The sequence below is a fragment of the Megascapheus bottae genome, chromosome 17 (assembly GCF_031878675.1).
Source record: "Megascapheus bottae isolate mThoBot1 chromosome 17, mThoBot2.hap1, whole genome shotgun sequence".
In the NCBI taxonomy this organism is placed as follows: domain Eukaryota; kingdom Metazoa; phylum Chordata; class Mammalia; order Rodentia; family Geomyidae; genus Megascapheus; species Megascapheus bottae.
The window spans coordinates 29,132,335-29,147,400 of NC_143525.1; the positions used below are offsets into that span (position 1 = coordinate 29,132,335).

Consider the following 15,066-nt stretch of genomic DNA (forward strand, 5'->3'; position numbering starts at 1 on the left):
GACAGTGCTCAGGCCCTGAGCTCAAGCCCCAGGACTGGCAAAATGAAAAACCAAACAAACAAAAAGAAAGTATTTTGAATGGAAATACGCTAGGTAGTTGATATCTACATGCCATTTAGAGTGACAGTTTAATTTGCCTTATTGAAAGAAGCAGGACAACTCTTTGTTATGTTCTAGAGCAATAAATTAGCAGCTTAAGGTAGCATTTTAAACACTAAGAAACCAAGTTCCATAGTGGTTAGTCCCACAAGTACTTGGGCCTGAACTCAAGGCCTTTCATTCCTGCTGCTTTTTCACTCAAGGCTGGCACTCTAAACTTGAGCCATACCTCCACTTCTGGCTATTGCTGGTAATTGGAAATAAGAGACTCAAAGATTTTTCCTTCCCAGGCTGGCTTTGAATCATGGTTCCTCACATGTCAATTTCTTGAATAGCTAGGATTCCTGTGAGTACCAGTACCTTGTTTCCAAAAATCAAATGTCCATTTGTAATGCCACCACAATATAAAGTTGAACAGAATAGAGATAAAGCTTGCCAGGTTAGAAACATAATGAAATAGTATATTAATTAATTTAATCAAATTCCTGCTTAAGAAATATCACCACTTCTCCCTTCTCAGACCAACTGAACGTGAGCGAACGGAAAGGCTAATTAAAACCAAATTAAGGGAGATTATGATGCAGAAAGATTTGGAGAATATCACATCCAAAGAGGTAAGAGATATTGAGTCCTCATTGGTCCAAGGCTAGGAGTTTGTTAACAATAAATATGGGGCTAAAAATGGTATACAGTTGAAAATACAGGGGGTCATCACAGAGATTGGTAAAATATGTCATCTTTGTTTCAGATACGAACAGAATTGGAAATGCAAATGGTGTGCAATTTGAGAGAATTCAAAGAATTTATTGATAATGAAATGATAGTGATCCTTGGTCAGATGGATAGTCCTACGCAGATATTCGAGCATGTATTCCTGGTAAGTTTTAGAGATACTTTAAATCGTGTGTTGAAGCGAGCCTATATGGACTGGGGGAGGGGAAGAATTGTTTGTTTGCTTCTGTTTTTGTTTTCTTGCCAGTCCTAGGACTTGATCAAGGTTCTAGCGCTCTGTCCCTGAGCTTCTCTGTGTTCAAGGCTAGTGCTCTACCACTTGAGCCACAGCACCACTTCTGGATTTTCTGTCTATGTGGTACTAGAGGAATTGAACCCAGGGCTTCATGCATGCTAGGCAAGCCCTCTACCACTAAACCACATTCCCAGCCAGGAGCAGTTGTTAAGACTTTCAAGTATACCAGATGTGTCTAAGATCTTTGAACAGAGTAGGTGGGAACTACTTATAACTGAAAGGCTATTGGACTTTATTTACTTATTTTTTTTGTATTCCTTAAGTTTTAACCTGGGGCCTTGCATATGCTAAGCATATGTTTTATCACTGATCTGTATTTCTAAACCTGAACTTTTACACAGAAAGAATTATAGCTACATTTTGAGTTGCATGAATGTTTCATAATTACTGTAATCTCAGCCAAGAAAAATTACCCTTTGTGGTTCCTGAACATTTAGAGACCTATAGCTGATTATAGGAGACTTCCCTGATTAGAAAGGCCCCTAATATCCTAAGAATTATTTTCATTCTAAAATGATACAGTTGCAGTTTTCATCTGTACAAAACTAATGTAATTAAAATTGATAAAGAGCTGAGCACTGGTGGCTCACACTTTAATCCTAGCTACTCAGGAGGCTGAGATCAGCAAGAAAGTCTATGAGGCGCTTATATCAATTTAACTACCAAAAAGCCAGATTAGAGCTGTGTTTCAAGCAGTCAAGTACTAGCCTTGAGCAAAAAGCTCAGGGACAGTCCTAGGACCAGCACAGCCCCCCCCCCAAAAGAAATTATTAATGAAGAATGCAAAAATTCATTCTATTTCCACTTCTGACACTTTTTTTTTTGCCAATCCTTAAACTCAGGGCCTGGCCACTGTCCTTGAGCTTTCTCAAGGCTAGCACTCCTATCACTTGAGCCATAGCACCACTTCAAACTCCTTCTGTATATGTGGTACCAAGGAATTGAACCCAGGGCTTTGCATAAGCTGGGCAAGCACTCTACCACTAGGCCAAGCTCCCAGCCCACTTCTGAAACATTTTAACCAAAAACGTTAACAAAGAACTAAATCAGTTTGTTTGAATTTCATATCCTTTCTCTTGTGAGAACATTTGTAAATTGTGAAATGATTAGAAATTGAGAAACAGGAGAGAAGAGGCATTGACTTGACTAGATCACTTCACCTTGAACACTTAAGAATTTATTTCACCAGGCAGTCAGGGTTTGTGCCATTGAAAGTCAGTGTCCTCTGAGTTAATCTGTTGACATTCTAGAGATTATGTGTCTCTAGAATGATTCATAGTGGACCATAGCTATGAAATTACTCATGAAAAGCTGTGAGCTGGCAAGGGGACTTCTTTTCCAGTACTTTAGCCAAAATGTGTTGCCATTTCTGGATGTAGATTATACTGGACTTGTCCATCAGCAAAGCACCTGGCTTTGTTGTCTTTTCTGTGTATTTCCATGAGGTCCCAAAGATAAACTTGCATTGTTGGAGAAAATCTCTATGGCCTATTAGAAAAACTTCTAATAGCCAATGGCCATTTTTCATTCTAAATGTGACAGGAACTGCTCATTCAGATATCTCTATAAAGCCTAATTATTATTTTTTTTTTTGCCAGTCCTGGGCTTGAGCTCAGGGCTTGAGCACTGTCCTTGGACTTTCTCAAGGCTAGAGCTCTACTACTTGAGTCTCAGCACCACTTCCAGCTTCTTTCTATGTCTGTGGTACCAAGGAATCAAACCTGGGTCTTCATGCATGCTAGGCAAGCACTCTACCACTAGGCCAAACTCCCAGCCCGATAAAGCCTAATTTTTAATGACAGTCAAACTCCTGTAATCAAAAAGAACTTGTTATCCATGCCTATCTGTAGTCCAAAAGAAAACTGAGAGGTTTTTTTTGTTGTTTTTTTTGTTGTTGTTGTTGGGAGGGGCGGGTCATGGGCTTTAACTAGGCGTAGGCACTGTCCAGCCCTTCAGCTCAAGGCTACCACCCCACCCCTGGGCCTGGGCGCTGTCCCTGAGCTCTTCATCTCAAGGTTACTGCCCTACCCTTAAGCCAAGGCCCACTTCCCATTTTCTAGAGATTAATTAGAAATAAAATTTTCAGGTCCTTTTGTACCTAAGCTGGCTTTGAACCTTGATCCTCAGTTTTCAGCCTCCTGAGTAGCTACGATTACAGGCGTGAGCAACACCACACCTGTAACTTGGCTTTTAACACTTTAAAAGAATGTGAAACCTACCTAGTATGCACTAGATCTCTATACTCCCAAACAAAATTTTGAAATTGTTTTCTCCAACAAGAATACTCACAATTAACATAAAATATCAGCTGGGCACCAGTGGCTCACTCCTGTAATCGTAGCTATTCAGGAGGCTGAAATCTGAGGATCATGGTTTGAAGCCAACCCAGGCAGAAAAGTCAGTGAGACTCAATCTCCAGTAAACCACTCAGAAAAAAAGCCAGAAGTGGCACTTGTGCAGAAGTGGTAGAGTGCTAGCCTTGAGCACAAAGAGGCTCAGGGACAGCACCCAGGTCCTAAGCCCCAGGACTAGCAATAAAAAGAACATTTGCCGGGTGGGTGGATGCAGTGTCTCACGCCTGTAATCCTAGCTACTCTGAAGGCTGAGATCTGAGGATCAAGGTTCAAAGCCAACCCAGGCACAAAAGGACCTGAGACTCTTATCTGCAATTAACTTCTAGAAAAAGGGAAGTGGGGCTTGGCTCAAGGGTAGGGTGGTAGCCTTGAGCTGAAGAGCGCAGGGACAGCACCCAGGTGGAGTTCAAGCTCCATGACCCACCAAAAAAAAAAAGAACATTTACTTTTTCTTTTTGTTGTTGTTGTTATTGTAAAGGTGATATACAAAGGAATTACAGTTACATGAGTCAGATAAAGAGGGTTTTTTTTGTTTTTGAGACTGTCACCCCTTCCCTCATACTCTCCCAATTTTTTTCCCCTCCCATGCCTACCTACAAGTTGTATAGTTCATTTTCAACAGTGTCTAGTGAGTGCCACTGCTGCATTTGTTTACTCTTAATCCCTCCATATCTTGGGTCCCCTTACCAAAAAGTAAAAGAAAAAGAAAAAAAAAAAAAAACAGGAACAGAGAAAAAAAAAAACCTCTTGTTTCCATTTTCTGGAGTTCATTCAAAAAATACTATTTCATATGATCAGATGTCCACAGGCATTGCATCTTTTTGTTCTCCTAAGAATATCCTTCTTTGGTCTCACTGTGTGTGAATGTCTAGAGTCCTGTACATTTACTTTTTAAACTAAACATTTTTGAACATTGAAAAAAGAAACCTCTGGGGCCGGGAGTTTGGCCTAGTGGTTAAAGTGCTTGCCTAGCATGCATGAAGACCCGGGTTTGATTCCTCGGTACCACATACATAGATAAAAGCCAGAAGTGGTGCTGAGGCTCAAGTGGTAGAGCTCTAGCCTTGAGAAAGTCCAAGGACAGTGCTCAGGCCCTGAGCTCAAGCCCAGGACTGGCAAAAAAAAGAAAAAAGAAAAAAGAAACCTCTTCAGCTCCACATATAATTCTTCTTTTTAGAGAATGGACATCTTGCTTGCTTTGTGAATATTCTTATTTGAGAAAAATCTTCCAACGGGAAGAATCCTGAAGTTTTAACCCCTGTTCAACAAAATTACTTCATAAACAGATTATCCGAACATCTCATCATACTTGTTCTTTGGTAGCTTCTTCTGTTTGGTAGCTTCCACCATGTCCCGTCCAAACCCCTGGATCCTTCATTGAGTCAGTTGTTTACTGCAGTGTTAATTTTCTGCATGGTCAGAAAAAAAAAAAAAAAACAGTTTTCCACATCCACATCCTTACAAGTAGAGTATAGTACTTCTCTAAACTGGAAACCTTTGCCCAACTATTATCAGTTCTCCTGGAGGCTATGTAATTTGGCTGAGAAAATGCTAGATGTGAACAGAGAACCTTTTCAATTAAATAAGCAAACCACAAGAGCATTGGGTACACAAAGAGCCCATGAATATAAAAGTAGCAGAATTTTTATTGCTAAGTTACTTTTTCAAGATTTGACATTACAAAATCCTTTTAGAAGAATGTTTCCTTTTCAAAGAAAATTCAGCCTCAAGGTGGTTACATTTATTATAGGTGCAGAGAAGTGGAGAGTGTATGAAGAGAAAGGAGACAGCAATCTAATTTGTTGTTTTTATTATATTCATGGTTTTTGTCCCTAGAAATAGGTGGCATAAACTAAGAAGGAAATGAGAACTTATATTTGGTTACCACAATAATGTGACTTATAAAGTTGATAGGGATTATCAGACCTTAGAGATTATGTAATTGTATTCATCCTATCAGAACCCACAGTACAATTCTTATTAGTCTAAATATATTTTCTTTTATTTTGCTTGGAACAGTTGGACCCCAGCAAGACTATTGCCTGAGGATAACATCTGAAAAGAACTCAGTTACTTGGATATTTGGGCCAGTTGTACAGTGCTAGGAGAATTAGTGAAAGAAAGAAATGAACTTAATTTAAAATATATTGTAGTGTCCAGATTTCATTTTACATTTCAGTACAAATAGAATTAGGACATAGTAAGCTGCCTGGAGTTAAAAGCCTGGTTCTTTTAAGGGCTAACATGCCTGGTATTTGTATTGAAGACAGAAGAAGGATTGCACTAAGTTGATTCTAGATCTTTCAGATTGTATCTGAAGCAGCCCTAAGTCATTTTTTGTGGAATTCACTATGTCAATAACCATTGCCTGTAACTTATTTTGGTTCTGGATAGGTGTCACTTTAGATTTTGGATTTAATTTGTCCTAGACAGGTAGATTAAAAACTATGGACTTCACATGATGTCAGGGTTATTTCTATCTAACTGGAAAGAGCTCTGCAGAGGATTTAGATTTCTAAATTAAGAAATAAAGTAGTCATATTTCCCTGGCTCCAGTTTAGCCTTCTCAACCTTTATTGTTTGATGTCTGTCTCCCTGTCTTTGGTGTGGGAGCATTTTCTAAAGGCACAGAATCTTCCATATTTAAAAAAAAAAAATTTTTTTTCCAAGTCTTTGGCTTGAACTCAATGTTTCATGCTCATTCAGCTTGTTTGCTTGGCCATACCTTCAGCCTTAATTTTTGCCGGTTAATAGCAGCTGGAGTCTTGTGGACTTTTCTTTTCGTGGCTTTGAACCACTATCCTTCATACCATTCTTCTGACTAGCCACTAGTACCTGGCCCCATCCATATTTATATGTTTTTAAAATTTTACACATTTCCCTCCTTTATTGACAGAGGCTACTACTTCACTGTCTTAGGACATAAACACAAACACATTCATATTCTACTTCCCCAACTTCTTTAAATCTTCCTGACTGTGTAGTAAACTAGAAGATGTGGGATTTGAATCAGATCTGGGGGTTTGTTTTGTTTTAAGTGAAATACTGAGGATTAAATTCCAGGCCTCTGTCCTCAGATTTAGGGTTAATTTATACCATTGTTTTGTTCACTTAACAAATGTCTGCCGGGCACCTATAGGTACCATGCACTATGCAAGGTTTCCAAAGGTTTCTGTCCTAAAGGAGCTTATTTCACAGTAGGTGACATAATTAGAAAATAAGCACATAAGTAAATATATAAATACCAATTGTGATAGATGTTGCTCAGGAAAATGCTGAGTTAATATGAATGTGAATAGCATAGGAATTCCAGTGTAGATTTGATGATGGCCAAAATTCATTTCTTGGTGGCCTTGAGCAGAAATTATTTTACTTTTGTTGTTGTTCGTCATGGGTCTTGAATTCTGGACCTGTGTGCTGTCCCAAGAGTGCAGCTCAAGGCTACACTCTACTACTTGGGCCATAGCTCCAGTTCCAGTTTTCTGGTTGGAGATAAGAGTCTCACAGACTTTCCTGCCCAGGCTGGCTCTGAACTACAGTCCTCAGAGCTCAGCCTCTTGAGTAGCTAAGATTATAGGTGTGAGCCCCTGTTGCCCAGCATTATTTTACTTTTATGAGTCAGTTTTCTTATATTATATGTAAAAGAAAAAAATGAAGTCAGGCACTAAATTGATAATACATAAAATATCTGGTTCAGTACTTCTTTTTTTTTTTTTTTTTTTGCCAGTCCTGGGCTTGAGCTCTACCACTTGGTACCTCAGCACCATTTCCAGCTTTTTTTTTCCTATGTATATAGTACCGAGAAATCAAACCTGGGTCTTCGTGCATACTAGGCAAGCACTCTACCTCTAGGCCAAACTCCCGGCCCCACAGTACTTATTTTTTTTTTAATATATTTTATTTAGTTGATTTGCTAACGCTCCCTAACCTTGTCTTTTTGGCTCCTTAGGGCTCAGAATGGAATGCCTCCAACTTAGAGGATCTACAGAACCGAGGGTAAGCACACAGAGGAATTACTGACACTCCTGTGGACTGAAGTCTTCGTTAATCTTTACAGTTCTCATGAAAGTAGTATTTGTATGGTGTATAATTTAAATCTTTATACTTGCTACCATGATTCTAAACAGATGTAATTTAATAAAAATTAAAATGTCTCTTCTCCCAACTTTTCTTTTTTTCTTTTCTTTTTTTTTTTTTTTTTTTTTTTTGCCAGTCCTGGGCTTGAGCTCAGGGACTGAGCACTGTCCTTGGACTTTCTCAAGGCTAGAGCTCTACCACATGAGCCATAGCACCACTTCCGGCTTTTTTTCTTTGTATGTAGTACCGAGGAATCAAACCCGGGTCTTCGTGCATGCTAGGCAAGCACTCTACCACTAGGCCAAACTCCCGGCCCTTCTCCCAACTTTTCTATTCTCTCACTTTCCAAGACTGTTCACTTGTGTTAATGGAAGATCTTTTTTTTTTAATTGTATTTACTTTTTGTTTATGGAATTGAACTCAGGGCTTCATGCATGCTAGGCAACCACTTTGCCACTAAACCACATTCCTTGAAGAATCCACAGAAGATCTTTTAAAAACTGGGAGTTTGGCCTAGTGGTAGAGTGCTTGCCTTGCATGCACGAAGACCCAGGTTCAATTCCTCAGTACTGCATACATAGAAAAAAGCTGGAAGTGGTGCTGAGGCTCAAGTGGTAGAGCTCTAGCCTTGAGAAAGTCCAAGGACAGTGCTCAGGCCCTGAGCTCAAGCCTAGGACTGGCCATAAATAAATAAATAAATGTATGTATGTATGTATGTATGTATGTATGTATGTATGTATGTATGTGCAGGCTCAAATAAGCCCTGAGATCAAATCTTAGTAACACACACACAAATTTACACAGCATTGATACTCTTTAAAATCAGGTGTAGAAGGGCTAAGAATGGGGCTTAGTGGTAGAATGCTTGTCTAGCATGTATGAAGCCCTGGGTTTAATTCCTCAGTACCACGTAAATAGAAACAACTGAAAGTAGCACAGTGGCTCAAGTGGTAGAGTGCTAGCCTTGAGCAAAAGAAGCTCAGAGACCACACCACAGGCTCTGAGCTCAAGCCTCAGGACTGGTTTAAAAAAAATATTGAACTACATATTTGAGGTTTACAGTTGTTCATCCAACATTTAATGAATGTCTTCTGTGGATCAAACATAGTGCCAGTAATCCATTCTGAAGTAAAACTCACTTTTTGCTTTTTTATCCTTTGCTAGCTGTTTGAAGAGTATTTTATGAATGTAAAAGGGACAATCCTATGAAATTGAAGAAAATTCCTGGAGTTTGGCCTAGTGGTAGAGTGCTTGCCTACCATGCACAAAGATCCGGGTTCGATTCCCGGATCATACATAGAAAAGTTGGAAATGGTGCTCTGGCTCAAGTGGTAGAGGAAAGCCCAAGAAGAGTGCTCAGGCCCTGAGATCAAGCCCAGGACTGACAAAAAAAAGAAAGAAAGAAAACTTGCCTTGTATCAAGAAGGGTTTTACTTAACTGTTTTCTATAGCAATTTCACCATTCTGCATTCCTACCATGTGCTTGCTTTTAATTTTGTTAATGCCCTATTAACTGGCTTTGATGCTAACTTAAATCAGATTAAATTTATGTCCTAGGAAAAAAAATACACACTTCGTATAACAACAGAGTTGTTAGCCCTGGCTCTCTTTTGTAGTCATTTCCTTGACTTCAGAGATTGAATTTGTAGAACCTTATATTTGGTTGTGAAAAGAAAGCAGCTTCTGGCCGGGAGTTTGGCCTAGTGGTAGAGTGCTTGCCTAGCATGCACGAAGACCCGGGTTCGATTCCTTGGTACCACATACATAGAAAAAAAGCCAGAAGTGGTGCTGAGGTTCAAGTGGTAGAGCTCTAGCCTTGAGAAAGTCCAAGGACAGTGCTCAGGCCCTGAGCTCAAGCCCAGGACTGGCAAAAAAAAAAAAAAAAAGAAAGTAGCTTCTACAAAGAAAAGCAAGTGAGTCCATGTTTTTACAGTGAACTCTAGTGATATCTAAGTCTACATAGCATTGAAAAAGAAGATAACAAAGTAAATCAAAGGTTAGATTGAGGTGAATGCAGTAAGATATACTAGAAGAAATTTTTGATGGAGAAACCCTTTCCTGCAAGTATCTCAGTATGGGAGAACCCTCAGATCAATTTTGCTGCCATAGCAACCAGGAATGCAGCCAGAAAAAGCTAAAGGAATTTCAAGTCCAGCTCTCCTGACTCTCCCAGCCCTGACCTCATTTGCCTTTCACAAAGTTTAGAGAGAATAACAGAGCAAAGCCTAATATCTGACATTCAGAACATTGCAAGCAATTTTTCCTTTTCTCTTTTTTTGGGGGGATACATGTCAGTGGTCTGGTTTTATAGAAATAAACGCCAAAGAAAATGTGTATTGTTGAATAATTTTAATGACAGAAAGAGAAGTTGCTAGGTTATAGGTCTCAGGTTAGTTCTTAGGAGTAAATGTAAGGGCTGTTTCCAAGAGACTTATCAAAGATAAGTTCTATAACTATAACTATATATATATATAAACTGAAAATGGAATTTATATGTTAAATGTGGCAGAAACAGTGGTGGAAGTTGGATGTAGCCTGAGTAGTAGAGTACATATTCTCCCTTGGTTTCTTCACAGGGTGCGGTATATTTTGAATGTCACACGAGAGATAGATAACTTCTTCCCAGGAGTCTTTGAGTATCATAACATCCGGGTATATGATGAAGAGGCAACTGATCTCCTTGCTTACTGGAATGATACTTACAAATTCATCTCTAAAGCAAAGTGAGTAATATCCCCATACAGACTTTTTTATTTTTTGTCAGTTTTGGAAGAGTCTCACAGACTTTTGTGCCCAGGCTGGCTTTGAACTGTGATCCTCAGATCTCAACCGCCTGAGTAGTTAGGATTATAGGCATGTAATTGGTGGCCAGTCCCCCATAGACATTTTGACCCTGTTCTTTATACATCACACCTAACTTTACTGAATGCTATAGATAACTTGATGACGGTCCTCAGGAAGAAGGGGGCTGAAATTTATAATCCTAGATTTGTGTGTGTGTGTATGTGTGCACGCGCGCGTGCACACATGCGTGTCCTGGAGCTTGACCTCAGAGCCTAGGAGCTGTCCCTGAGCTTCGTTTGCTCAGGGCTAACATTCTACCACTTGAGCCACAGCTCCACTTCTGGCTTTTTTTTTTTTTTTTTTTTGCCAGTCCTGGGCTTTAGCTCAGGGCCTGAGCACTGTCCTTGGACTTTGTCAAGGTTAGAGCTCTACGACTTGAGCCTCAGCACCACTTCCAGCTTTTTTCTATGCATGTGGTACCAAGGAATCGAACCCAGGTCTTCGTGCATGCTAGGCAAGCACTGTACCACTAGGCCAAACTCCTGGCCACCCCCCTTTTTTTTGTAATTAACTTGAGATAAGAGTCTCATAGATGTGGGGCTGGGACAAGGACCCTGTGCACGAGGACCCCAGTTAGACTCCTCTATATCACATACATAGGAGGAAAAAAAAAAAGCCAGAAGTGGTACTAAGGCTGAAGTGGTAGAGTGCTAGCCTTGAGAAAATCCAAGGACAATGCTCGGGCCCTGAGTTAAGCCCCAGGACTAGGGGGGACAAAAAAAGCCAGGTGCAGTGGCTCATGCATGTAATCCTAGCTACAGGAGGCTGAGATCTGAGGATCACGGTTCAAAGCCAGCCCAGGCTTAAAGTGTGAGACTCTTATCTCCAGCTAACCACTAGAAAACTGGAAGTGGTGCTGTGGCTCAAGGGGTAGGGTGGTAGCCTTGAGCTGAAGAGCTCAGGGATAGCTCCCAGGCCCAGAATTCAAGCCCTGTCACCAACACACACACACACACACACACAAAAAAAAAAAAATAGAGAGAGAGAAAGTCTCATAGATGTTTCTGCCTTAGCTGGCTTCAAACCAAGATTCTCAGATCTCAGCCTCCTGAGAAACTAAGATTACAGGTATGAGCCACCAGCACCTAGAAATCCTAGCATTTTATAACCGTAGTGACCTAACGCTTTTCCTTTAAGTATAGGAGGAAACCCCTGGAGAAAAGTGATCTCATACTGACCACTTATAGTCATTGAGCACAAAATTTTTAAAAATAGAATTATGTTATGACTAAAGAAATGGGGCTGGGAGTATGGCCTAGTGGTAGAGTGCCTGCCTAGCATGCACAAAGCCCTGGGTTAGATTCCTCAGTACCACATACACAGGGAAAGCCAGAAGTGGGACTATTGCTTAAATGATTAAACCCTCCTGTTCAAGGATAGTAAGAAAGCCCAAGGACAGTGCCCAGGCCCTGAGTTCAAGCCCCAGCCAGGTATGGTGTCTCACACCTGTAATCCTAGCTACTCTGGAGGCTGAGATCTGAGGATTGCAGTTCAAAGCCAGCCTGGACACTAAAGTCTGTGAGATTCTTGTCTCCAATTAACCACCAGAAAACCAGAAATGGCACTTTGGCTCAAAGGTTCTGGGGGTAGCCTTGAGCTGAAGAGCTCAGGGACAGGGGACCCCACACACACACACACACACACACACAAATTCTGAGAATTACACAGCAGAAATTATTTGGATATATAGAATACTGTATCTTAGCCGGGCGAGGTGGCTCACGTCTGTAATCCTAGCTACTCAGGAGGCTGAGATCTGAGGATCAAGGTTCAAAGCCAGCTCGAGAACAAAAGAACCTGAGATTCTTATCTCCAGTTAACCCCTAGAAAATGGAAGTGGAGCTTGGCTTAAGGGTAGGGCAGTAGCCCTTGAGCTGAAGAGCTCAGGGACAGCACCCAGGCCAAGTTAAAGCCCTATGACCCACAAAAAAAACCAAAACTATATTTTCCTCTCTGCAGACAGAGAAACATATTGAGCTTTGGAAATATTTTTTTCAATTCTTTTATTTGTATGACACTCAAATGAAATTTGTCTTAGCCCCCTGAGGATTTCTTTGCCAACCCTATTCATTCCTTCACTAGAAGAAACTATAAATGAGTTTGTTAGCTGTGCCCTCTTCCAGGTAAGATTAAATTCAAGTCATCCCTAGCAAATGAGAAACACTTATGTGTTTTAAATTCCACACTTCTCTGAAGGACCTTCATGATCAGAACATTCTTCATTCTTCTTGTTCTCCTGAATGCTTATACTCCAGCTTTGAGCCTATTCCTTTAGGCTCTAGCCAACAATGGAAAGAATGAATACACACACACACACACACACACACACACACACACACACACACACACACACACACACACACACACACGGAGGAGGGGAGGAACAGTTTTAGGGATTGAATCCAAGGCTTCACCCTTGCTAAGGAAGCATTCGACCAAGTCAATGAGCCATGCCTCTAGTCCAAGTATTTTTTATATTTGTGTGTGTGTGTGTGTGTGTGTGCGCACACACACACACAGTGTATGCGAGTGCTGGTCCTGGGGCTTGACAAAGCTCAAGATTAGCACTACCACTTGAGCCACAGCAGTTCACTTCTAGCTTTTCTTGATGGTTAGTTGAAGAAAGGAGTTTCACAGACTTTCCTGCCCAGGCTGGCTTCAAACTGCCATCCTTAGATCTCAGAGCTAGGACTTAAAGATTAGAGCCACTGCCTGGCTCTGTTTTTATATTCTTGAAGCATATTAATAAATTATTACCAGCAATAATACCATGCATGCCATGTTTACTTCATACTAGTTATTTCCTATGTATTTTCATGTAATATTTTCTAAAATACAAAAGAGCAACTTCAGTAGTGGAGATGGGACTTAAACCAAAGTTCTATTCATTTTCAAAGTTCATGAAGTAGTCTGTTCCATAAAGAAAGAAGACTAGAAAGTCTAAACATGTTATCAGTCTCAGCTAAAGATGTTAGAGTTCAAAGCAAGGCCTCAGTTACAGTGAAAAGCAAGGCTGCCTCCAGAGGGATTAAGAAGACGCATGAGGCACCCAAGGTACAAATGGAGGCACTCTTTCTGGGGCTCCTGCAAGTGTAGAGGGTCCCAGGGGCCAGTGTCCTAGAAGAAGTATCTGCTTAAATACTGTTCCTTATGCACCATCCGTGTCTCATGTTAGGACAGTCCTTTAGAGAAGAGGGTTCTGAAACTAAAGTGTAGAATTGGATTAGATGAACACTGATTTAGATCCTTTATTATATAAGTTAAACACTATCCACTAAAAAAAAATCTAGTTGAAAATATGCCTAAGAGATGTGTTCATGAGAATGGGCTTCACAGTTGTATTTTACTTAAAAGCTAAGCTTGAGCACCTAATGGGGTAGACCTAAAATTTGAAATTTTTTAAGTTGTCAGAGTTCTGTAGAAACTATTAAACTAAATACTCATGAGTCATTGAAATGAAAACAATGGTGCCATATGTAAAACAAGTATTTCCTAGTCATTTGGGCTAATCTGAACAGAGACACTATCCAACCTTAACATACCACAATTTTGCATATAATTGGTAGGTAGGAGGCTAATCTACCTTACCCCTGAAACTTTCAGTTATTATACACCATTTTCTACATTCCTGTTATTTACCTACTCATTTTAGCAAGTAACCTTAGGCCCCTTGATTGATTTTTAACTTTCTAATGTGTCTCTGTCTCTAGAAGTAGGATTATATGCTTCCAAAAGGAAGTTTGTGTTCCATCATGCAGTAAGTGAGTGAGTAGGAGTATTTCCCCCACTGCTAATATGTATATGTAGTTTTTTTCTTATTTGAATAAAGGATTCTAGATTCTTTGTACACCAGGTATCTAGGAATATTCCCCCAAGATTTTAAAGTGTTCCTATTAAGTGACTGGAAGACCTAATCAGGAAATCTATGCCTCTGTTCATAGACATTTAACCAGATATTTGAAGTCTTACTATGTGCTAGGTACTGTGTTATTTAGAATTAACATACTGAAGCTGGGCGTTGGTGGCTCACATCTGCAATCCTAGCTACTCAAGAAACTGAGACTTGAAGACCGAGGTTCAAAGTCAGTCCATGAGACTTTTATCTCCAATTGACCATCAGAAAACCATAACTGGCCCAAAGTGGTAAAGTACTACCCTTGAACTGAAGTGCTCAGAGACAGCACCCAGCCCAGAGTTCAAGCCCCACAATCGGCAAAAAAATGAATTAACATACTGAATAATGTTTATATCCAAGTTCTGCATAGTTGTGTTTGTTTGCTAGTATAGCTTTGTGGTAATGCTGTTTTTATTTCTTTCCATTAAAAAAAAAGGTGGGGGGAGCTGGGAATATGGCATAGTGGTAAAGTGCTTGCCTATCATGCATGAAGCCTTGGGTTTGATTCCTCAAGTGGCAAGTGCCGGCCCTGAGCAAAAAGTATCCAAGGACAGTGCTCAGGCCCTGAGTTCAAGCCCCAGGACTAACAAAAAAAAGAAAAAAACTGGATACCAATGGCTCATACTTACACTCAGGAGACTGAGATCTGAGGATCACAGTTCCCAGCCACCAGCCCACACAGACAAATCTGACAGATTCTTATCTGTAACTAACCAGAAGTAGAGTGTGACTCAAATAGTAGAGTGCCAGTCTTGAGCAAAAAAGCCAAG

At 40.3% G+C, this 15,066-nt stretch overlaps 1 protein-coding gene across 6 annotated transcripts in view; it reads left to right on the plus strand.

Moving 5' to 3' along the window:
• Ssh2 (slingshot protein phosphatase 2) overlaps nucleotides 1–15,066 on the plus strand; it is a 198,489-nt gene that overhangs the window by 160,499 nt on the left and 22,924 nt on the right. For all 6 annotated transcript variants that reach the window (XM_090350519.1, XM_090350522.1, XM_090350523.1 and 3 more), the window contains 4 exons: nucleotides 620–713; nucleotides 848–976; nucleotides 7,430–7,476; nucleotides 10,134–10,280. In XM_090350519.1, coding sequence (XP_090206645.1) covers nucleotides 620–713; nucleotides 848–976; nucleotides 7,430–7,476; nucleotides 10,134–10,280 — 417 coding nt within the window. The remainder of the gene's footprint in view (nucleotides 1–619; nucleotides 714–847; nucleotides 977–7,429; nucleotides 7,477–10,133; nucleotides 10,281–15,066) is intronic.